Here is a 25820-nt window from a genome sequence, read left to right as displayed (position 1 = left end):
CCTCCTTAGAGCGGTTGGTTGGCTGGACCTGCACTTCCGTCTGCGGGCCCCCTTCCGTCTCACCACCCTTCTCCTGGGCTTCAGAGAGGAGCCGACTCCGTGAGTCTCCCTCAGCCACCTGCCCACTGCCACCCCGACAGACACCTGGATGGACTTACGTGCAGCAGCCAGGCCTCACCTGTCTTCCTGTCTTGGCCAGAGAGTTCCTACTTCCAGCCAAGGTCGCTTCCTGCCCATCTGTGGGCTCCTGGCCGCCCGGCCTGTAAATCATGCAAGTTCGCTTCCTCTCAGAAGCACGCTGTGCTGTGACACAGCAAACTGTGTCACAGTTCTAAGCATCTTATATCTTACTTAATTCTCAAAATAACCATATAGGCTAAGTACACTTATCAGCCTGTTTGATAGACAAGTAACTGACGCATCCAAAGGCTGAGTGACTTGCCCAGGACTCCAAAGCTGCTCAGTGATTTCGAGCTGCGACAGGAGCCAGACCACCTGACTCTAGAACCTGGGCTCTTCACCGCCAAGCGAGTAAACATACGCTGAGGGCGCAGGAGAGGGCTGAGTTAGTTAGTGCACAAGCCATGTTCTTACTCTGCAGAATAAGCCTTCCTACACCTGCGGCTGTGTCTGCTGGGTACTTCTGCTGTCATAGTCCCGTCGTTTAAGGCATTGAACCCACCTATGATAGAGTTCCCCACATCCATATCTTCACCCTGAGCCTTCTGAATGTCAGACCTGTGTACCCACCTGCCCCTGGACAAATCTTCCCATGAATATCTTTGACACCTCAAATCCAAGTGTTCAAAACTGCACTCAGAACTGGGACACCTGAATAAGATCGGTGGATTGTGTCCAGGTCAGTATCCCGGTTATGATATTGTCCTGTAGTTTTGCAAGATGTTAACATTTGGGAAAAGTAGGTAAAATGTACACGGGGTCTCTCTTATATTGTTTCTTACAACTTCATGTGAATCTATGATTATCTCAAAATAAAGTTTAATTAAAACAACACGTTCGTGAAAACAAACGCATTGAATTTAGCCCCCTTACCCTCCCCCCGCCCCGCTCTCTGTTCCACATCCCGTTCTATGGCACCATGATCTGCTCAGCTACCCCACAGGGAGATCTGGAAGCTGCCCACCCCTCTCTGTTTCTCCCTCTCCACCGTCAGGTTGCTTACAATTCTACCTACCTCTTTTTTTGTACCCTTCTCAGTCACCTCTCCACTGGATTTTGCAGCCTCCTTTCAATTTGTCTCCCTCCCTGCCACCCCCCCTGCAACTTCTGAGAGAGAATCTTAATTTACATATCTGATCTCCTCTTTCCTTTGCTTAAAATTCTTCAGTGGCTTTGAGTCATTCGCGGCAAAAGATCAAACTCCATAGCTTGTCACTGCCTGGGCTATTGGTTATAAACGCAGATTTCTGGACCCCAGTCCAGACTCACAGGGTGGAAATCTCGGAGTCAAAGCTAAATCGGTATGTTTAGCCAACTGGCGCCCTCTGGTGACCATTTTATGCCATCGCGTTTGAGGACCTCTGGCCTGGGCCACCTACCTCGCCTCACGGGTGACCCTTTCTCCCTCTGCCTTGCCGCTGTCTGCATGGCCTGGGATGTCACACACTTGCTCTTTCTGCCTGTGGAACTCCTTTGTACCTTCCCTCCAGACTTGGCTAAAGCATCCCCTTGCTTCATCTCCTGAGTCCCATGGCATGTCAGAGCGCTTACCTCATTGCTGTCAGTATCTGTGTCCCTGTGTGTCTCTCTACCTCAAGGATGAAGCACCTCAGGTGGGGACTGCTTTCTTCTCACCTTTGTAGCTCCACACCCCGGGAGAGCTTCTGGCCCTCCGTAGGCATTTAATGTTTGCTGCCAAATGCCCATGATTTTTATTTTTTCTTGAGTTGTCACCTTGATCCCCAAGTGACAGTACTTAGTGTCATTGCCAGTAAGTAAAACCAGAGAGAAATAGCCAGTTAAAAATAACATGGTAAAATTACTCATCCAGACAAAAACAGATATTCAGTATTTGCCATTTAGCCCCAGTGTTGTACAGTTAATTCTAAGTGAGAGGAAAACTTAAAGCATAAAAAAAGATTCGGGAATTTATTGCACCATAGCATTTCCACGGAGTGACAACAGCCTAGCTACCCATTCCAGCCCCCCTGCCACCTGCCCGCACACACACACACAGACACACACAGACACACACAGACACACACAGACACGCACGCGCGCGCATTTCCTGCTTTTCAGCCAGAGGGCCTGATCTCACTAACCGCCCATTCAGCAGAACCAACATTCCAGCCGGTGGGGTGACTCTCCTTTGGTCTCCCGTCGCCCTGAGGCAGCAGTTTTCCCTGGGGCTCTTCTTTATCCAGCACTCTGTTCCCCGCCCCGCCTTTCATTCCCCAAGTTTGACCAGTGGCCGAATACGGGATTTCCGGTTTCCTGTGAATCGTTTTATAGAATTCAACTGATTAACGTTTTTAAGCCTTTTATTATGGACATTTCAAACATGGACAAATATAGGAGAATGTAATAAAGTCCCTGTTACGCGTCACCCAGGTTTAACCGTTCACCCTCTTGGCCACCCCTGCTTCTACCCTTCTTCTCCCTAATCACACCTCCTCCCTGGGCCCCTCAAAGTCTCGTCCTTTCGTCGTGGATTACTTTTCATCCGTGCGGAGTACAGTCTTTTCTTTTACTTCTTGAAATGCTGATGAATTTTTATTGGTAGTAAGGTATTTCAAGAAAACATTAAAAAATTATATAATAGCTTTATTGAGATACAATTTATACTGTTTTACAGTTCATTTTAAGTATACAGTTTAGAGGTTTTTCATGTGTTTACAGAGTTGTGAAACCATCATTACATTTTAGAATATTTTTATCACCCTGAAGGGAATCTCGTACCCATTGGCAGTCACTCCCCATTTCCGCTCAAGCCCGCTCAGCCCTATAGATTGGCCTATTCTGGACATTTCATCTAACTGGAATCATAACATATGGGGTTCTTTGAAACAGGTTTCTGTCAGTTAGTGTAATGTTTTCAGGGTTCATCCATGTCGTAGTACGTATCAGTAGTTCATGACTTCTGATGGCTGAGTGGTACCCCGTTGGAGGCATATCAGACATTTTATTTACCCATTCATCAGTTGATGGACATTTGAATCGCTTCCACTTCTTGGCTGTTACGAACCGTGCTGCTATAAGTGTGAACAAATCTTTGTGTGGGCATGTGTTTTCATTTCTCTTGGGTATATAACTAGTTGTGGACTTGACGGGTTATATGTTAACTCTATGTTCAACCTTTTGAGAAACTGCCAAACTGTTTTCCACAGTGGCTACATCATTTTACATTCCCACCAGCAATGTATGAGGACTCTAGTTTCCACAGATCCTCACCAAAAAGTTGGTATTATCCGTCTTCTTGTTTATAACTGTCCTAGTGGTACCTTGTTGTGGTTTTGATTTGCATTTCCCTGATGGCTAATGATGTTGAGCATCTTTTCATGTGCTTATTGGCCATTTGTTTATATTCTTTGGAGAAATGTTTATTCGGATCCTTTCCCCATTTAAAAAAATGGATTGATTATTCATCTCTTTATTATTGAGTTGTAATCGTCCATTATACATTCTAGATCCAAGTCCCCTGTCAGATAAATGATTTGCAAATATTTTCTCCCCATTTTGTGAGTTTGCCTTTTCACTTTGTTGATGGTATCCTTTGATCAAGAAAGTGTTTTAACAACAGAAAACGGGAAAAATCTTTCAGTCATTTTATTGGGGGCTCACAGATGGAGGGTGCAGCATCTTATATATACTGAACTTTCCTTCTCCCCCTCCCCACACCCTCCCCACCCTCCCCACCCTCCCATCAGTCTGCACCAAAGGCAGGTTTGCACCAAAGTCGGGCTGGTTAAATCCTCTACATCCTGCAGTTTTGAGAAGCGGTCCGTTCGTTCTCACTGTGGAGAGGCAAGAACCTTTTATTGTAGTTGTGTAGCTTCAGGGAGAATGTTTGAGGATATAGGGTTTTCCGTTGAGGAGCCTTGCATTGGAATTGACTTAAGTGCCGATTCAAGTGGATCACTTTAAAGATGTGCACCTTCGTCTCTGGACTTGGTTGGAGTTTTTACAAAGCAATCTTTGTTGCATCTGTTTTATGTAGTGGGTTCCCACTGGTTTTGATAAAAGGAAAGAATTTAGCAAGGAAAATAAGCCTTCACAAAATTAAAGGATATATATATATATATATATATATATTAGGGTGTGTGTGTGTAAAGTTTATATTTATACTTATATTTACTGGAAGTTTATTAAAAATAATAGAAAGTTCTGTATTTGCGTGGGCCTCTTGTAGCACACTGATGAACAGGCGCTTCTAGTTGCATTGGTTGTAATAAAGGCAGAGAGCACTAGAGAGGGAATTTGGCATTTTCCCCTACAGTGGTGTTTGAAACCTTCTAGGTCTGCAGTGATGAGTTTAAACTAGAAAGTGAAGATGTTTGTATGAAGATTTGATAGACAGAATAATTGCGGAGGAACTTGATTTAGTCGCTTTATTTTGGGAGGACCTTAGAGTGTATTGACTCAAGTCAATACTTAGATCCTGAGCACGTAAGGAATAGTTTTATGGGGATGAAAGAGACAGAGGAAATTCTAATACATCAGTTAGAGAAGAGAGAGAGATCCCCACTAGGTGGTGGGGTGGTGTCCAGAGACTAGAGAAGGCTACACGAGAGACGTGACATTTGAATTGGGCCCAGAAATATTCCCACCCCTGAACACAGGTGGTTATGGAAGGTCCTGTTGACAGAGCATCATAGGCATGAGAGTCAGAGAGAAAACACCTTGAGCTAGCACCTTGAGTGTGTATGAGTATGTAATGGTAGATAGTATTTGAAATGATTTTAATTCCCAGCTAAGGAGTTTGACCTCAATTCATCAAGGACTGCACATCCATCGAAGGTTTTGGAACCATGAAATTGACGTTGATTGATTCCATAAACACTTATGCAGAGCATTATGTTAGGCATTGCAGCTCAGCTGAGGCAGAAGCAGGGTCTAACATCAGGGACAGTCAAGGTCTAACCTTTAGTTTCCTTTCTAAAAACTTTTCATACCAATAATAATGATGATAGCAACTGCTTACTAGTAAGCAACTGCTTACTGATCAACTTCTGCGGCGCAGGCACTGTGCTAAGTCACTCGTCCTTACAGTAACTGACCTGCATGTATTATTGATCCCTGTTGCAGAGGTGAGGAGATTGAGGTTTAGCCGAGGCTAGATGCCTTGCTCACGACTCGGTGGCAGGGCTAGGATTTGGACCCAGGGCCATCCCGTCCCTAAGTTCATTCTACCGGCGGCACTCAGTGCGTCCCTGTATTACTACTCTGCTGTGTCACGCTGCCAGGACGCCCTCTCCGTGCGCGTTGCTGCATTTGGGGTGCTCTGTGTTTGCCCCCAGGGTGGATGTTCCTCCTCTGCTGAGCTCCCAGTTCTCTTATTAATACTGTTAGGTATTCCAGGCACTGGGAGATCATCTTTTAATGTAACTTGACACGTCTCTCTTCTCACCTATCATGTATCTATCAATGTATGTACTTTCATGTCCTGGAGTGGGACATCTCACACCTGTTTGTGTGCTTCTGGTTTACCTGCATGACCTTGAGTTAGGCCTGCAGTGCCTGGATCTATCGTACGGTAGGGTGAACTGCATGGCCTCTGAAATCCCTTCTGTTTTGGGGGTTAGGCATCAACAAAGAGGAATAGTGGCTACAGGATTCTTGGACGCTAGGGAGGGTGTTGTGAAAAGGACAGGTCATTCTTTCCAGGGCTGACCCCTGACCCACTGTCAGTAACATTCATGTTCGTAAATTTTCTAATAATCTGGCTTCGTGGACCTTGAGTTCTACTTGACATCGGTGAACTAGAGATGTAGCCCGAGCCTCTGAGTTGCTCGATGTTAGAACTGGTCCACTTTCAGATCAGCCTCTTTCATCGCTTTCTGCATCTTTCTACCTTTGAAGCTCCTCACCTCGCTCCCCCATCTTCCCTAAGATCTCTGACCATTCCTATTTTCTTTTTATCACTTAGGACTGGGTCCCCACTCCACACCAATTAAATCAGAATCTGGTGGGATGGGGCCAAAGACACTGGCGTTTGGTAAAAGCCCCTCTGGTGATGGCATTTGCATTCAGGGCTGAGAACCACTGTGTGTCTTGCCGCTGCTGCCCTCATTTCTCCCTTTTAATGATCAGTCCTAACTAAGCATGAGAGGTGTCCATGAATCTGATAATTTTAAGGAGTGCAGTACTAGTGGCTATTTGTTATTTTTTGTTTTTAATGAAAATTTTGTGTGCATCCTAATTTTTATATTAGTTCACACTGGACTGTCTTCAGTCCCAGGTCTCTGAATCGGACTGATTGATATGATAACTTAATGTCAGTTAAATACAGTTAAAGTTAAAATACACGACCAAGAGGTCTATATTTGAATTTCATTTGAATTTTAAAAGGACTTCAAATTGTGGAATGATATATTCAGATTCTTAAAAAGGTATACATATATTTATGTAAACAGTCAAGCACACAAGAAGGAAAAAAGAAAACTGAAAAAATATAAAACTGTTTAATGATTATGAGATTTTTCTCTTGTCATATCTGCATTAGAAATTTTCTGTAGTGAATGCGTATTTCTTCTATATTTTAAAAAAACAATCTTGAAAAGAAAATATACCCTAGACAAAGTAGGGGTGTGTGTGAATGTGTGTGTTATTTTTAGCTCTTGAAGCTAAAATATTCTGAGGGGGCATTGAGAATAGTACCAAACTGAGAGTGAGTTAATAGCAAGGCTTGGCACACAAAAGCTAGGATTTGGATCCTTGTTATTTTTGTTTTTGCTTATTATAGCTAAGCTAAACTCCTCTCATCTGATGGTTGGTATTTTGCTTTGCTGAACAAGTGAGAGTCATGAGATGATTAGTCCATAACAGGGGCACCAGAAAATGATGACATTGATAATTTATTGTTTGGTTTTTAATGACGAGGGAGTAATTTTAACAATAATATCTGTTATTGGTGGTGCTTTCTGAAAAACGATTATACTAGGAACAGAATGTTGACCTAGTATCTGTTCATCTTTTTGCAGTGGCTTATTACTGGAGCAATGCTTAACATGTGCATTTGAATTTCAGTTTTAAATAAGACACAATTAGAATAAGTGGTTTAGACCAAAACTTAGCAGTCATTAATTATCTCTGGGTACTGTTGTCAAGTAATTTTAGTAGCACTTAAAAAATAAAATCAAAACGCTCAATTTCTAATAGATGTTTAGTTTCTACTCTTACTTTTGTCAAGATAGGTTCCTTTAAAAATAAGAAGGGTGGAGAACCTACTGCCGAAATAATGAGAAAACAGCACCGTGTGGTAATGTTTCAGTAGGATGATCTCTTCTGAAACGCTGTTTCACTAATCCTTGGGGAAATTTGGCTGTGAGCGTGCAATTACGACATTTTTATCCACAGAATGGGCTAAAGTTGGCATCACATCCTTCATGGTAGTCAAAGGCAACACATTGATTTAATTTGTGACTGTGTGGCGGATACTTTTGAATAATTTTAGTGTTTTTTTTTTTTTTAAATTTATTTATTTACTTATTTTTGGCTGTGTTGGGTCTTCGTTTCTGCGCGAGGGCTTTCTCTAGTTGTGGCGAGCGGGGGCCACTCTTCATCGCGGTGCGCGGGCCTCTCACTATCGCGGCCTCTCTTGTTGCGGAGCACAGGCTCCAGACGCGCAGGCTCAGTAGTTGTGTGTGGCTCACGGGCCTAGTTGCTCCGCGGCATGTGGGATCCTCCCAGACCAGGGCTCGAACCCGTGTGCCCTGCATTGGCAGGCAGACTCTCAACCACTGCGCCACCAGGGAAGCCCTGATTTTTTTTTTTTAATGCTACATTTTCTGTTTCCTCCCCAGTTTCCTACCTTTTGTCGCTCACTACTCTTTCTGATTGAGTTCTGAGGCATCTTGTGTTGGTTGGGGAGAGTAGAATAACTGAAGGTCCAGATGGTTGTCCAAGAGGCGGCCACTCTTGTGTCCCCGGCAGGGGTGGGGGAGTGCAGGGCGGAACGCTGTCTGGGGCCAGCCTGCGGGGAAGGTCAGTCCTCTTACAGATTGACAGAAACAGAACACACCTTAGTTAGGCATGTTTGAACCCTGACTTGGAGCCGGAAAAATGTACCTTAAGAGAGCTGCATTTGGGGGGATTTTGAATTCTTTTGGAGTAGAATTGTGATTTCTTTTTTAATTTATTTTTTAAAAATTAATTTTATTAAAGTATAGTTGATTTACAACGTTGTGTTAATTTCTGCTATACAGCAAAGTGACTCGGTTATACATACATATATACATTCTCTTTCATATTCTTTTCCATTATGGTTTATCACAGGAGATTGAATGTAGTTCCCTATGCTATATACAGTGGGACCTAATTGTTTATCTATTCTGTATATGTAATAGTTTGCATCCGCTAATCCTGAACTCCCAATACATCCCTCCTCCCCCCTCCTCCCCCTTGGCAACCACAAGTCTGTTCTCTATGTCTGGAATTGTGATTTCTTAAAGCGCTCACCTCCCCTGTTCTATCTCCTGCTTGTGCCTCTGGTATTTTTTTATATGAGTGTGGGCATCTCTTCTCCTAGGTCAGGGGTCACAGAGGGACAAGGGAAGAGCTGGCCGGCAAGGTATCCTTGCCAGCCGATGGGGCAGGCACATTACACTAGTTTGCATTACGTAAGGGCTTTGGGGTGGGTGTGCCTCTCTGAACAGTGCTTGCATACGTTTTCCAAAGCCATTTTTGTGTAATAGATGTTTGTTTTATAAGTACATCCTTAAGATAATCAGAAAGGAAGAAAAAGTTCTTACATTCATCGTATCTGGAAATGGATTTTTTTTTTTTTTTAAATGCAGAGTGGACACAAATATCTACCAGGTATCTTCGAGAGCAGTTGGCCAAGATTTCCGACTTTTACCACCTGGCTTCCAGCGCGGGCGATGGCCCTGTCCCCGTGCCGCCCGACGTGGAGCAGGCAATGAGGCAGTGGGAGTACAACGAAAAGCTGGCATTCCACATGTTCCAGGTAACCTTCCCACGAAACGCAAAGGCTGCTAGCATGCTTCTAAGGGGAGAGCAAATTCCTTACAGTTTAGTTTTGGGGGGAGCGTTAAATTATATCACTATATGAACTAATACATTCAAAGAAAGCCATCTGACATATCTCACACTAAATTATATTAAAGGTAACACCTTTGCCCTGAGATGACAGCTTCCTATTATACATATTGATGGCCGGCTTTCAATGATGCCAGCTCTTTTAATGCCATTAATTGGTTTGTAATTGCGCTATTAAATGTAATCCTCCCAAGCCATTTACTTTGCAAAAACTGGAGGCATTAATTCAAAAAAATTTTTGTGCTGATGCCTCCTGTCTTATAGTAGATCTCCTTTAGAGCTTAGTTATTCCAGTGAAAGGTCATCTTAATTTTGTTCAGCTGCAGTTTAAAATGCAGTTGAGAGGAGGGGTAAGGGCATTGAGGAACGACTGAACTCCCATCCTGACACGCTGATGTACATCATATTGACCAGAAGAGGGCGCTTGTGCCGTTATTTGCCTCGATTGATCTTTACTCCCGGCGTGGAGGAAGGACGAGTGCATTCAGCTGGAGTTGTGTTACCAGCATAGACGTTCACGACCTGCTATCTTGATCAAAGAGGAAGGGGGTAGAAAGGATGTGTGGTTTCTAAATTTCCCCCCTTAGAACTTTAATTACAATTTCCAGGTGGTAAGCAACATTTTCTAAGAGCTCAAAGTAGGAAACTTCCCCGGTCCTTTGGGAAGTAGCATTGTTAGTTTTTTTTTTTTTTTTTTTAAAGCTGCGTTTTATAGCTACTTTATTTATTTATTTATTTATTTATTTATTTATTTATTTATTTATTTTTGGCTGTGTTGGGTCTTCGGTTCGTGCGAGGGCTTTCTCCAGTTGCGGCAAGCGGGGGCCACTCTTCATCGCGGTGCGGGGACCGCTCTTCATCGCGGTGCGCGGGCCTTTCACTATCGCGGCCCCTCCCGTTGCGGGGCACAGGCTCCAGACGCGCAGGCTCAGCAGTTGTGGCTCACGGGCCCAGCCACTCCGTGGCATGTGGGATCTTCCCAGACCAGGGCTCGAACCCGTGTCCCCTGCATTAGCAGGCAGATTCTCAACCACTGCGCCACCAGGGAAGCCCGCATTGTTAGTTTTAAATCAGTAAAAACAACTCTTAACCAGTTCTAGTTCCATTTAGCAGAATACTACTTCGGTGCCTGCTCTGAGCTTTTATGACTTTTTTTGAGCCGAGGATTTAGTCTGCATCTTTGAAAAAAGTGTCTCTCAGCATGCTTAGTGTTTTTGGAAGGATTACTTTATGTATTAGGAGCACTGAGATCAGTATCTCTTTTTTGGAAGCAGTTAGGTAGGTCCTAAACGGATGAATCTAACTGGGACATTAATTTAAAAGTTCATCATATTTTAATTCACCTTATTCTGAAACATGAAACTGTCTCTAGTATGTACATGTGCAGGTGTGCATGTGCAGAGATAAGGGTACAGGTACATAACAAAAGCATCTTGAGGATGGACATTATGTAGTCGTTGGAAGTCATGCTTATGAAGATACTTTTTCTTTTGAACCTTGCATTCACCATCTCTTAATCCTTCATTCAAGGTTCCATTTTATTTATTTCTTTAACTTAAAGTTTACTTTATTGGTCTGAAAACTATAAATTGCCCTTTTTCTGTGGCTAACCTTTAAAATTTTTTTTGACTAAGCATTTAAAAAAATAGAAATTAGCAATAAGTGAACACTTTGCTATCATGTCAATGTGGTGTCACTGTAATGTTTTAAACATAGAAACTATAATTTAGCAGTATATTTTTACACAAATAATTGTTAACCATGGTAGTGGACCACTGGTGATATGTAGATATGTCAAAGTTGCTGGGAACAAAGTAGGACTTCATATTAACTACTAAGGTTGTTAACCAGAATGACCTTAAAAGTTTAAGTGGCTTTCCCAGAAAACATAGCTTTTTGTTTCTATCTTGAAGATTCTTTTATGATGTGAATCATAATACAAGGTTATAATATGACACTAAATATGTGCGTGCATAGAATGCCATAAAGAATGTGTGTATTTATATGTACATACATATGAAGACAATAGATGAAAATGTTAACGTTGCTTATGTTAAGAGGAACTACACCAACCCTGTGAAGCATTTTGGAAATTTATGGGTATGTTGTTTCTTAGTGTAGTTATGTCAGAATATTTATACATTATTTTATTATAAATTCCTTTTATTTCTTTATGTTGCAGATAATTAGGCTATTATATTGACTTTTAAGGTTATATTTCGTAGGTAGGTTATGGTAGCTGAAATTCATTTTAGGATAGAGAAGGAGGCTACTAAGGGGCCTTGGATCTGATAGGATTTTCAACCTCTTTTTCTGAGACGATAGTACGATGGGTGTTTTTTTGTTCTTTGTAATCACTACCATTGGCCAAGTTTCCTCCTATGAGTATGAGTTCATAGTACCCTGAAATCTAGCCAGGTATTTGACATGCCCTGGGAGTCTGAAAGCTTCTGAAGTTTCTTTCTTGTAGGAATTAATTTTTATCAATTTAGAATGAAGCAGATATACAAAACCCAAAAAACAACAACAGCAAAAAACCCCTCCAATCAACCATACAGAATAGCACCAGTTCTTTGCTTTGTTAAAAATTTAAACTTTGATCAAGGAGACCATGTTTTACTACAACAACAAAAACAATAGTAAAATTACACTTAAGCATAAAGATAAGACTGCTCTTTTTTGAATTTTAGTTGGTTTTGTTTTAACATTATTAATGTAATTTTTCTTTGTTCATTTAAGGAAGGAATGCTAGAAAAACACGAATATTTGACGTGGATCTTGGATGTGTTAGAAAAGATCAGACCAATGGATGATGATCTTCTTAAACTCTTATTACCACTAATGCTGCAGGTACAGTACATGTAACCATGAGCCAATTGATTTTATGGGCAAGGAACGAGTCTGATTAAGAATGATGAGGTAAGTGGAAGTGGAAGAGGAAAAATTTTCTTTTTGAAATGGAAGGAGAAAAGGTCTTGATGCTCCAACACTTGAAGTGATAAGAGGCTTCTTGTAAGTTGTAGCAGTCATTTGCTTGGCCACGTGTCCCTTTCAAGTATGCTTACCCACATTGATTTCCCCCCTTCCCTGAGCCGAGCAAACAGCTCTTTAAATACTGTCTCCTTGTTCACACAGATTTCTGTGAAAACAAAACAAATCGTCTCTTTGTAAGGATACAGAGGATCTTCTACATTCTTTTGATATTCTTTGAGCCACTGGGGGTGGGAACTTCCTATTTTCATGATTGGCCTAAGATCTGTTAAAATTTAGGCTATCTGGATGAAATTTATTTAAAAAAAAATTTCTTGGAAAGGTAGTTCATGCATTTGACAATTCCAACAATATGAAAGAGTATCTAGTTGAGAAGTCATTCTCTCTCTCTCACCCGGTACCCTCCCAGAGACCACACTGTACTAGTGCCCTGTGTCCTCCCCGAGACGTCCGTATCTGTGCTGTCCACTCTAGTAGCCGCTGGCCAAACGTGGCTCGTGAGCCCTTGAAATGTGACAGGTTCACATGGTGATGTGCTCTTGATTTAAAGTGCGCACCAGGCTTCAGACTTGGTATGGAAAAAGGAGTGTATAATATCTCACTAATACTTTCTGTGTTGAAATGATAGCATTTTAGATTTAGGTATATATTGGGCTGAATAAAATACATCATTCTGTGATTTTTTTTTTTTAATGGCTACTAGAAAATTTAAAATCACATATGTGGCTTGCGTTATATTTCTATTGGACAGCACCAGTCTATATAGTACTTTGGAAGGGTTTTGTTTGTTTGTTTGTTTTTAATGAAGAAAAGCCTGTGTTACGCTAGCTGTCTCACCGAGTAGCCGAAGACATGGCTGAAGTCTGGTGTCCTTGTACTCCTCAGTATTCAGATGAGTTTGTCCAGTCGGCCTACCTTTCCCGCCGCCTTGCCTACTTCTGTGCCCGGCGTCTTGCGTTGCTGCTTAGCGATGGCCCCAACCTCCTCGCCGCCCACTCGCCCCACATGATGATAGGACCAAACAGCTCGGGCATTGGGGCCCCCAGTCCCGGCCCCCCCGGCCCCGGCATGAGCCCCGTGCAGCTGGCCTTCTCCGACTTTCTCTCCTGTGCACAGCACGGCCCCCTGGTTTATGGACTTAGTTGTATGTTGCAGGTAAGTCCTTGGCCCTTCCTGTTTTATGTTAACATTCAGTGCAGGAAACAACTTGAGTTGGGAGTCCTCAAGATCCAAAAGGTTTGCCAGGCTCTGTTCAGCTGCCAAGCATCACTGAACATCTGGTAGCGTGTCGGCAGCTGGGCTGATGCCGCCGGGAGTGAGATACAGCCTCGCCTAGCTCTAGGAGCTAACAGGTCCGTGTTCAGGTCGCATTTCTCGGGCTCCTCATGTGTCCTGCCCTTTACTAAGGGGCTTTGGGACAGGGCTGGCTACGGAGTCACGGTCTCTACTCCGGTAGAGTTTACCGTTTGGTCCGGAAACAGACAGGCTCATACAAGGGCAGTTTCCACGTTCTGTGACAAGGGACTGGTTGGTGGAGGGATGTTCAGGGGACTGAGTTGAGAAGTGGAACTTCTAGGCCAACCTAGAATTCAGGGAGGTTTTCTGAAGGAAGTGATCCTGACCAGTGCTTATAATATGGGTTTAAAGCGTTCCTGGCAGAAGGACAGCGTGGGAAAAGGCCCGGAGGGTTGATCAGTCATCTTGTGTGCAGGTTGGTCTTAATAGAATACATAAAGTGTGAAATCTGTTGGGGGTCAGGGTGTAGAAGACCCCCTGTGTGCCTTACGATTAGGATGTCATTGGAGGGTTTTATGTGGGGAGTGACATGGTCAGTTGTGTGGTTGGTTAGATTGTTTTGGCCACAGTAGACGGAAGATCTGTGGGAGTGGGGAGGTAGGGGGAGAGAGAAAGGCAAAAAATAAGTTTGGACGAGTCTAAGTAAGTTCAGTTTTGGACTGTTTTATCCCTTGTGATCTCCAAGTGGTTATGTTCAAGAGGTGGTTACATGTCTGATTCTGAAGACGCGGGCAGACAGGGCCAGGTGTGTGGATTTGGGTCACTCAGGGCCACTTGGCTGGTCAAGACCCTGAGAGGGGACGATTACGTAAAGAGTTGGTAGTGAGGGACGACCTGTGGACCCGAGCGGCACAAGTGGTTAAGAGACAGCAGAGGGGAAGCTCACAGAGGTGACCAGGAAAGTCTGGCCAGACTGGAGAGAGAAGAACGGGGGGAGAGTATTGCTATAAACAAAGATGATGAGAATAATATTGTCGTAATTCAACTGTAATGATATTAATAGCGTTTATTATGTTCTAGGCACTGTTCTGAGTTGTAGCATAGATTGTGTCATTTAGTTCTCAGAACCGTCCTATGGGAAAGGAGCCAATATTATTCCCGTAACAGGAATGATGAAATGGTGGCATAGGTCACACAGCAAGTAAGCGGCGAAGCTGGAAATCACACCCAGTCTGGACCCAGAGTCCACACTCTTAACCACCATGCCAAACTGCCTCTCTAGGTACTGCAGAAAGTTGCCAGAAGGAGTTAGTAGCGGGCAGTGACCAGTGGGTTGGGGATGTCTGATAAGAAGATGGCTGAGACTGTCGTTGACAACCTGGTGGTCACTGATGATCAGTGAATGGTGGGTGAGGAGCCATATTAAGGTGGGTTGAGGAACGATGGAGAATGAGGAGAAAAAATGATCCCTCTTCTTTTGAGAATCGTGCCTATAAAGGGAAGACATAGAGATTCCTGCTAGGTGAGTGGAGATTTTTTAAAAAATTTTGTTTTTTGATGGACAGACTTGAACGTATTCCTAAGCTAAGGGTAAACTGGTAGAGAGCGAGTCTTAAGATTAGGAGCAGAGGGGTGTTTGATGGATCAGTGCCCTGGATATTGGTGGCTTCAGAATTAAGCACACAGGGAAGGGCTCCCTCGTGGACAGGAGACGAGAACCCCACACGCTCACGGATGGGACGGAGGAGACCGGGGTGTGGGCCAGCGGAGACCGATGCACTGGTGGGGTTCAGGGACTGACATTATTCATATCTGCCATCTGGGTTCCACGAAGATGTCTCCTGGGCCTCAGATTCTAGTTTTTTAATAATTAATTTTGCATTTTAGAAAAGAAATACTGCATTCATTCTCTAGGCTGATGCAGTTTGTGGTTGAATGGCATTGATAGCATCATGGTGAAGACACCTTCTTTAGAATCATTACAGTCCTGATTTTAGCCTCTTCTCTGCCGCTTAGTAACTTTAACCTTGAGGCTCTGTTTTCCCATGTGTGGATGGGGGATGGAGACAGTTTTTACACTGTCGTTTCCAGGACAGTGTTCAGCACAGAGTGAGTGCTTAATTAAATAGGAGCTATACTACTTAATCCACAGTTAGGAGGCAGCGGGATTAGCGTAGTGGTTCCAGGCCTGTGTGCTGAAATCACCTCGGCCCGGCTGCTCATCTCCTCTGTGGCTCGTATTCCTCTTTGGTACAGTTGGGGAATACCACTCCCTACCTCGTGAGGTTGTTGTGATGTGTAAGTAAGATGGTCGTAGAAAGTGCAAGCAAGGTTGAGTAAAAAATGTCTACAGGGGTCCAAGGTTGGGGTAGGCAAGTTACAAGCTGTAGGCCAAGTCCAGCCTATAAACTAAGAATAGATTTTACGTTTCAGTGCATTATTTTATTTTATTTTATTTTAAAGATTTATTTATTGATTGATTGATTGCTATGTTGGGTCTTCGTTTCTGTGCTAGGGCTTTCTCTAGTTGCGGCAAGCGGGGGCCACTCTTCATCGCGGTGCGCGCGCCTCTCACTATTGCGGCCTCTCTTGTTGCGGAGCATAGGCTCCAGACGCGCAGGCTCAGTAGTTGTGGCTCACAGGCCCAGCTGCTCCGCGGCATGTGGGATCTTCCCAGACCAGGGCTCGAACCCATGTCCCCTGCATTGGCAGGCAGACTCTCAACCACTGCGCCACCAGGGAAGCCCTCAGTGCATTATTGAAACAAAAAGGAAGAGTATGTGGCAGGGATTATAGGTGTTTAAAATATTTACGAACTGGATTTTATAGAAAAAGTGTGCCACCCCCCCATCCAGGTTTACTGCCTGCCCAGCATTTATGAGGCTACGTATCGCACCGTTATTTGAGAGATTTAAAAAAAAAAAATCTTTTTAGCTTTTACAACCTTAGAAATTACATATTCTAATTCCATTTCATTTTTTTTAGTTGCATGAAATAAATTGAAGTGACAATTTTAAAATGACGATTATTGCATTTTTTATTAAGTTTCCTAGGTTTTAGATGATAACATTCCTTAATTTCTCAGTAAGTGTATTTCCTCCTATTCAAAAGAATAATTCTATCTTAGTTTTTTGTCTCATCACTTGAAAAGTTGAGAATGGGGTAAGACATTCAGATTTTAAACTCACTGGTTGGAAACTGTAATTTGCTTATGACCCTTAAGCTGTTGTGATACTTTTCTCCTTCCTCTAAACGTCTGGATTTTCCTGCTTTATTTCCAGACTGTTACTCTCTGTTGCCCAAGTGCCTTGGTGTGGAACTACTCCACAAATGACAATAAGAGCGCGAACCCGGGCTCGCCCCTGGATCTGCTGCAGGTGGCCCCCTCCAGCCTCCCCATGCCGGGCGGGAACACGGCTTTCAACCAGCAGGTAGACTTGCTGTTACAGTGGTTTGTTGGGTGTTTTCATTCTTGGGAGGCATCACAGCACAGTGGGCTAAGCCTGGATTACAGCAAACTCAGGTTCTTGGGGGCCGTTCCCAGCTCTGCCCCCATCTCTCCAGGTGACCTTGGGGAAGTCAGTAGCCTCTCTGAACTGCAGAAGTTTGTCACGTTGCTCCTTTTCTTCTCACCCTCTTGCTGGGCTGTTCTTGTGGACAGTTCTGCCCCCCAGACAGTAATTAACGGTGGTGGTTCTAACACATGACCACGACACCCAGAGGTAGTAGTCTGTATATTAGTATAGTCATACACTATAGAGTTAGGAGTCTGGATATTTAGTAACTATTATATGTTTTTATTAGTGCTGGGTTATTTGGTTCAAAGACTGAAGAAACTTGAACCACAGGACCATGACAAATATTTAGAACAAGAGCTCTGTTCTTTTTGTTTTTTTTTTAAAACCAAGCAGTTTTCTTAAATTAATAAAGCATGGCTAGTTGCTTTCATACACAGAAGAATGGCCCAAAGATGATATTTTAGAACGTTTACCTTTCTGTCTGATGTCCTGAAAATATTTCACTTGTAAAGATTTTTTTGGCAAGCATTTATTTTTGTGAGTATTTGTTATTGAAAACTGGCATTGAATCAGCACTTGTAAGTTTTAAAAGGCACTTCTTGGGCAGCAGGCTGAATTTCCTACAATGCAATCGAGATTATAGCTCACTGGAGGATGTTCTGCTCGTGTGGAAAAACCTCACATGATTTAGACAGCCATTGTGGCTTTCCAAGCACAAGTTAATTAGAAGTGATTCTCTTTCAGGTTCGGGCAAGGATTTATGAGGTAGAACAGCAGATAAAACAAAGAGGCCGTGCAGTGGAAGTTCGGTGGTCTTTTGACAAGTGCCAAGAGTCAACAGCAGGTACAGAACACAACAGAAGAAGGAGTGCTTTGGAACGCTGGACTTTTTGCCGTGTTTCTGATTCTTGTAAATCAGTCCTCCTTCTGAATAAGGATGCTTTTGGACTTAGCCCCCTAGTGCATTTTGAGGACGTTCTTCAGTCTATGCCCTTTAGATCCTGGCTGTCTAGAATGTCAGGTTTGATTTTGTTGGCAATTCTTTTATGCTGAGAATGATAATGTCTTAAAATTCCCTTTGTCCCACATAATGATGACTTTGTACTATGCTATTCTGGCTTTGTTTGGCCCTTCTTAACTTCATGCTTAATTTCTGCACCTAGGGGTGACCATTAGTCGGGTTTTGCACACGTTGGAGGTGTTGGATCGACACTCTTTTGACCGAACTGATTCCAGCAATTCAATGGAGACACTTTATCATAAGATTTTCTGGGCAAACCAAAACAAAGATAACCAAGAGGTAGAGTTAATATTTCTTTTCTTCTTTTCACCTTTTATTTTCTTAGCATATTTTCTTCTTTTTTATTCACTAAATTCTGGCAAAGCCTTTTCTGTGAAGTGTAATATCTTATGAAGGCGTCCACACCCTGAAATCATTCTATTGTTGGACTACAGTAACCCACCATTATTAAAATGAACTGTCCGCTGGGCTGGTCTATCTAAGTATGTTGGTTGAAAAGATTTTTCTTAGCCCTTTGATCATCACTCCCCATCATTTTAGTTTTAGCAGAATATCCTTCATCTAGTGATTGGACTTTATATAATGGTTTGGTTTTAATTTAAGGGGAATGTGTTCTAATATTTAGCGTGTCAGAGAGCAGTGAATGAACCCTTGTGGTCCCGGTCTTTGAAAAATCTGTAGACAATGTATTTAGACAGGATTCTCCAGAGAAACAGAACCAATAGGGGGAAAAATTATATTTATATATATATATATATATATATATATATATATATATATATATACTATATGAAAACAAGGGAGAAGTTTATTTATTTTAAGGAATTGGCTCACGTGATTGTAGGGGTTGGCAAGTCTGAAATGTGCAGGGTAGACCAGTAGGCTGGAGACCCAGGGAACCTTTTCTTTCTTTTTTTTTTTTTTTTCTCTTAAGGCCTTCAACTGATTGGATGAGGCCCAACCACATTATGGAGGATAATCTGCTTTACTCAGAGTTTACTGATTTAAACGTTATTCACGTTTTATAAAAAAAAAACCTTCACAGTACCATCTAGACTGGAGTTTGCCCAGAAAACTGGGCCTAGCCAAGTTGACACATAAAATTAAGCATCACAGACAATTTTTATTTTATGCTTTCCTAGCAGTGTCTCATTATTGAACTGCTCTATTAAGACAGAATTTTCAATAATGTTTTCTCAACCTTATTTTGGGAGAAATAAAAATTTTCTCTTCCTTTTACAATGGAAAGCATGTATGGTATATCCAAGTTGTGGAGGCATCAGGAATGCAGAGGTAAGTTTTAACACATGGTACCCATCTTGAAGGAACACTTAATTTAACTTAATTGTTTGAAGTATAGTTGATTTACAATATTAGATTCAGGTGTACAGTATAGTGATTCAATATTTTTATACATTATACTCTATTTAAAGTTATTACAAAATAATGGCTATATTTCCCTGTGCTGTATGAAGGAACACTGTATAGTTAACTGATTATAAATATCTTTGATTTTCATACTCGCCTTTGAGAACGCATAGGTGGAAAGAAGAGATAAAACAACAACCAAAAACCTTTCCTTATCCTACCTTCCTGTGAACCTGATGTGAATTTGTTCCAGGCTATTCTTCTTTTTAAAATAATTTCTAAGTCAGCACCTTGCATCTCAAAGATAAGGTTCAAGACCGTTGATGCCAAGTAGTAGGTCAGGATGTTGAGAGTGAGGTGCAGACCGAGTGTGTTTTCTAACTCCTTGTGAGTGAGTCTCAGTAGAGATGCCTCAGTATCTCTGTAGAGCACACTGATGATAAGTCTACCTAATTCTCTGCTTACTGACGCAGGTTAGAGTGTTGCTGTGTCCTTCTGGGACAGAGACCTGAAAGTCTCTCTATTTGTAATAAAGACTTTTTCCTAGATAAAAGGCCTCAACAGTACTAAGGTTTTTTTTTAATACATAGAGGTGAGCTATCTGGAGGGACAGCAGGGATACCTGAAATTCAAGGTGTCCTTTTGCATCGCTGAGCTCTCTACCCTAGTGTTGAGTCAAGACGGCATGGGTCCCTGGTGGGAGTTTTACCAAAATCCCTAATGTTTACTTATTCTAGATTTGCGCCACGTGGCTTTCCATTCAGTATAGCGTGAGATGTGGTGGGCTGCTGTGTACGGGACACCGAGAGGGTGGGGCCCAGGTGACCGGGAAAGGGGCTGTCCTTTCTGAACAGGGCAGCCTACCTTGGCTTCTGCTTGGTTTTGTAGACCCACTGTTGCCTGATCATCCCGTGTTTCGGGAGAACCTGGATGTGGGGATCTGTATGTAAACTCTCCCAATCTTAAACCACTCTGCCGGCCAAGCCGTATGTCTTGTGCGCCGTGTTTGCTCAGCTGCCTGTCGCTTTCCAGCTCCTGCTACGTGTTTTATGCAACACTGACTCAGGTAGCTTCCTGTTCAGTGTCTTAGAACCACTTCTGCTGTGCGTGCTAGAGGCGGAGGAACCCGATACCCACGTGAGGGGCTTACTGTGGGCGCCGTGAGGACCTCCTGATTCCAAGCCCTGCCTGAGTCTGTCACGTGTGACCCGCAGGCAGGGGTTGCGTTGCTGACCTCACCTCTGAGCAGCAGGGTCGGGAGGTGCCCCCTTCAACTTCCAGAGCCCCCAGACCACTTCCTTCCGCTTGGCTTCTCCCCTCGTTTGTGTCGGGCGTGGGGGGAGAAGCAGCTGCAGCTGCGTCTTGGGGTGCCCTGAGGACATGGACAGAAGGGAGAGTCAAAAGGAGGCCTTTTCCCTTCTCTGTGTGGTGCCCGAGGAAGCAGACTTTCTCCTGAGTAATGACAAGGCCAAACCAGCTGCACTGGCCAAAGCTGGTCGGAACAGCGGCAGATGTGCATTTCCTCTTCCCCTGCTGTTAAATCCAGACCTATGGATTTATTGTTTGTATTTATTTTATGCCTAGGCTGTTCGCCAAGTGCTCCCTGGACAGGTGTGATGAGTTCACATGGGTGTTTTTGAATGGAGAGTCCAGAACAGGCCTCCTTTCAGCTCTGGTCCGGGCCAGCTCCGCATCAGTGTGGCTGCAGGACTCTACCCACAAGGCAGAAGCTCCGTGTCTTTTCTGTCACGGCTGTGCTCGTTCCGTGTCTCTTCCTGTGAGCCGAGGGCTCCACAGGCCCAGGGCACTTTTCCTCCTGCTCAGCGGCACGCCACCTGCCTCCAGCACCGCGCCGAGGCCCAGCAAGCCCTCCAGAGGTGTTTAATTGGTTTTTTGGGTGCTCATAAAAAGGCTGCTGGGACCATGAACAGGAAGCAGCAACCCCTCTGAAAGATTTGGTCGGGAAGGCTCGGGGTGAGGGCAGTGGTGAGATCTAGTCAGTATGTCGCTTTTACCGGTGGCTCAGGTTCAGACGCACAAGAGGTACGTGCAGGTGCCGGTGGGAGGGCGGCTGACAGGGGAGCTCTCCGCTGGCGAGTCAGCAGGTTAGTGCGTGTATTTGGTGCCATCACGGACTGTTCACTTAGCTTGACGAGTCTCAGTTTCTTCATTTGTAAAATGGGCCTTCTGTCTGCTGATGACGGGAAAATGGCACGCAACCATATGGATGAAACATTTCAATATTTATAGCTTGTAAACGGGTAGTCAGTAAACACTAGCTGCTGTCCTTCCTGACTGATGGATTTAGGGAGACCGTGAAAGAGAGATGGAAGGAATATGATCCCTTGGGACTTCCGTGGAGAAAGAGAGAGACAGAGACAGAGACAGACAGAAAGACACACACACACACAACTCCACCCGTTGCACAGTCTGCTAATCCATAAAGCACAGCCTGGATCTATCAGGCTTTTTACGTTCTCGGATTTTCACAGAGGCTCTGCCCTCAGTGGGGAAGCAGTTGGACGGGATTGGCTCACCCTGGTGAGGTGACTGAGTACCATGTTGTCAGAGAGATCATGCTCGTTTCAATGCTTAGGGTTTTTTTTTTTTTTTTTTAATGTTGTTTAAGAAAAAGTCACTTTTTAAAACCGGGACTCAAGATAGGAGGGTCAGATGAGGCAAAAGTCAAGCGAACTAGGAAAACACAGACGTATGGCTTCCCGTTAAGGTGCCGTGTGCTGAAGTGTTACAACAGTTATTGTTAGTGCTGATCATGGCCCAGCCGGAGCTTACTGTGCCTCAGAAGTTACCCATTTTCCTACTGGACACCCAAAGGAAGCCTTGCTCATCTTTTACAGTTACTGTTTCCTTCCTTCTTAAACCACATCTATTAGTACAAGGGCAGTTATATTAATATAGCTGCGGGAGAAAGTGGTGTGTCCAGACACACTAGACTTTGCTGTTATTGAGGAGGGCCAGTAATGAATCCGTTTAGATGGGGCTGGGCCTCTCGGTTTGGATGTGTGTTTTTTTTCCTTCTTCAGCCTTTTCTTGAGTACTTCTTTGCCGCCAGGCCCTGTTGTAAGAAATTTTCCATGGCTGATGAGACACATGTTTAAAAAATTTTTTTTTTATTCTTCTATTTTACAGATGAGGAAATCAAGGCTTAGAGAGGTTGAGTAAATAGCCTAAGCTCATACCCGACTCTTTGGTGGGCGAATAGGGATTGGAGTCCTAAATGGTTCCAGAACAACATTCTTGACCAGTACATTCTATTTCTTGTGCTGCTGCTTTAAAAAGTCATTTTATTTTAGGTACCTGTAGCTGAACAAACAAGTGTCAGATGTAATTTTGGAAAAAGGAGGGAAGAACCTTTATAATTGCCATGAACAGTTTCCACATTGATATGGGCATACTGATTTGCAGTAATAACCTCTAACTGATTTTTAAAAGCGTGGCAATTTTAATGTAGTATTTACCTTAGAAAGTCTTCAAGTTGAGAAATCTGGCCTTTGTAGGATATCACAACCTTGAGGCCAGTTCAGACATGGATTTGGATCCTGGCTTTGTTGTAGAGTAGCTGGATGGGGCCCCAGACTGGTTACTTACCACCCTCAGTGTCATTCTCTCTGTACGATGACCTTACTAATAGAATCCGCTTCATATGGTGGCATATGGTAAACGCCTAGTAAATGCCAATTGTTCTGTTCTTGGCTGGGCAACTTTGGATGTCAAGTGATCTGAACCTAGCACCATGTTTTAGAAATTTATGTTTCCCTTATTCTCATCTGTATATTTCTTTCATTCGTCGCAAGAGGAAAGCAGTAAAGTTTATTGTACCATGCAGTGATGACTTTTGGAAATTAAGTCTAGTGTTTTAATTATTTTCAGTTTGAGAGACATGGCACTTTTCATGGACTTGGAGAGATTTACTTCATGATTCTAATTCATCTCATAAATGACTGCTGTTATCATGCAGTTATGTATTTCTCAAAACTATTTTCTTTATTTGTATTATTATTATTTAAATGTTTATGATTTAACTGAGGGATAGCAAATTAATTTTTTGGCAGAGGGCAAATTAATGACAGTTGATTTAAATACTCAGAAATTGTTTTAATTTTCTTATCTTCCTCCTGCCTTCTCAGAACTTGGAGTTGTACTATTTTTAACTGCTGCATTAAAGAGAAAAAAAAAGGGAAGTCTTTTTTGCTTTCATGGTGTATGTTTTGCTTCTCAGATGTCACAAGACCTAAAGACTAGCAACAGTGATTCTAAGGTTGTGAGACCAGGAAACTGCCCTTTCCCTCATCAAAAATCAGCTGTCTCAAATATCTTTTGGAAATGGACACATGGAAGCATTCATATGTATAAAGATTTTTAAAAAATGAATGCATACTTATATTTAAATAATAAATCTTCTGAGTGTGTGGTTAATAATCTTATTAGGCTTATTGCCTTATATGGTGATTCTGACTGTTAGAAATACTGTTCCTGACTGTGTACAACAGACTTACGCTCTATTAGCAGTTCAGGCCAATTTTTACCTTATGCACTTCTTGAAATTCATCCAGATCTCCATAATGTGCTTCAGTTTGCAAACCATGTGACTTGCTAATATCACTGCTCTATGTATTATCCCATATTATTTATTGGTGCTGTAATATGAATAATGTTTTTGTCCAGATATGACCATTTTGTTTGAGTGATTAATTACATTTGTAAACATGTCCTTTTAGTCTCAGACTAAAAAGGTATTGAAGAGCTTTATTCAGTATCTGATCTCAAGTCCTTTTTGTTTGCTGTTGCTTACAGTAACGAGTCATTGATTTTTTCCCCATCCCTTTTATGGTACTGTTTTATAATGTATATAAAGAAATTTCTTATTTTAAAATAGCAAACAACCTCACCAAGTACCTTCTAAATTTCTGAAGGAAACCTGCTTCTCAGGTGTAGTTGCCAATTATTTTTCCTTCTTTGTTTGTTAAAGAATAGACCTGTGGTTACTTTCTAGAGATCATTAGGTTATTGAGTGATTGAATAAGAAATGAATTGGACTTAATCTATTTAAACAGTTTGTGCCTGCCCTCTCCTAGGAAAGAAAAATATAACACATCCCCCTCATGATGAGAATCTTTCTTTGCATTTGGAGTATCTTTATTATAGATGTAGGTGGCACCATTAATGATGATGATTTGCAGCGGAGTTAATAATGATTTTAGTATTTTGCCACTATGGGTGGGTCCCACGTTCGTGAGGCCAGGTGACAGTGCTGGTAATTGAAGGATCTTACTGATTTTTGAATTTTGGGTCCATCCATCCTCTCTCACTTGTTTTCATTATAGAAATTATTTCTTCTTGTGATTTCTTTTTTTTTTTTTTTAACATCTTTATTGGAGTATAATTGGTTTACAATGGTGTGTTAGTTTCTGCCTTATAACGAAGTGAATCAGCTATACATATACATATATATATATATATACATATATATATATGTATATATATGCTGCCGAAGCGAACACTCTTCTTGTGATTTCTATACACCTAGTACATGAATACATTTTTGATATCAAGAAGTCCCTTTCAGCCCACAACTGAGTCTCCCTGTCCCACCCTTCTGCCCAGAAGGGGGGGCATTTTGGCATGCGTCCCCGCTGTGGAGGCAGATAGCTTAGATTTGACTCTTAGGTCTGTGACCTAGTATCTTTGAGACATTTAACAAGTTATTTCACCTTTGGCCTCAGTTTGCTCAACAATCATAGGATTGTTGTGAAAGCATTAGAGCAGGGCAGACCGTATAACAAACACTCATTATATACACAAGCAGTAACCACCGTGCATTTTGGTCCATATCCTTTGTGTACTTTCCTGGGCATTTATGTACTTGTATGTGAACACTTAACAACTAGGTTGGGGGACATAAATGGGATTGCTTCCTGCAAAATATTCTGCAGGGTTTTTTTGTTTTTGTTTTTGTTTTTTTCATGACTACTTAGTATTTTCATCACTTTTTAGTTGTCTGTTTTCTTCTAGTCATGATGTTTTTCAATTCTTTGGGTTGCTGGGAGGAGAATTTTAGGCACACTGTAGTAATCTTGCCATATCCGTTCAAGTATTTATGTTTCTTTCCATTGGCTCAGTCTTTCAGAATGATGCTAAATAATGGTTTTGTGGCCAGCATCCTTGACTCATTAAGTTAGGAATGGGAACGTTTCTAGTGTTTTATACTTAATCAGCTGTTAGATTAAATCAGTTATTTTTCCTTTTTTTAAATGATAAGTTTATTTATTTATTTATTTATTTATCTATCTTTGGCTGCGTTGGGTCTTCGTTGCTGTGTGCGGGCTTTCTCTAGTTGCGGCGAGCGGGGGCTACTCTTCGTTGCGGTGCGCAGGCTTCTCATTGCGGTGGCTTCTCTTGTTGCGGAGCACGGGCTCTAGGTGTGTGGG

General features: G+C 42.5%; 1 protein-coding gene across 1 annotated transcript in view; it reads left to right on the top strand.

Moving 5' to 3' along the window:
- The window catches only part of MED12L (mediator complex subunit 12L), a 317527-nt gene that overhangs the window by 54606 nt on the left and 237101 nt on the right, over window positions 1-25820 (top strand). Inside the window, exons 6-11 of the mRNA XM_059921863.1 lie at window positions 8976-9145; window positions 11977-12087; window positions 13114-13383; window positions 16746-16895; window positions 17727-17826; window positions 18146-18282. Coding sequence (XP_059777846.1) covers window positions 8976-9145; window positions 11977-12087; window positions 13114-13383; window positions 16746-16895; window positions 17727-17826; window positions 18146-18282 — 938 coding nt within the window. The remainder of the gene's footprint in view (window positions 1-8975; window positions 9146-11976; window positions 12088-13113; window positions 13384-16745; window positions 16896-17726; window positions 17827-18145; window positions 18283-25820) is intronic.

The sequence above is a fragment of the Balaenoptera ricei genome, chromosome 4 (assembly GCF_028023285.1).
Source record: "Balaenoptera ricei isolate mBalRic1 chromosome 4, mBalRic1.hap2, whole genome shotgun sequence".
NCBI lineage: Eukaryota > Metazoa > Chordata > Mammalia > Artiodactyla > Balaenopteridae > Balaenoptera > Balaenoptera ricei.
This window is presented reverse-complemented; position numbering and strand designations above follow the sequence as displayed.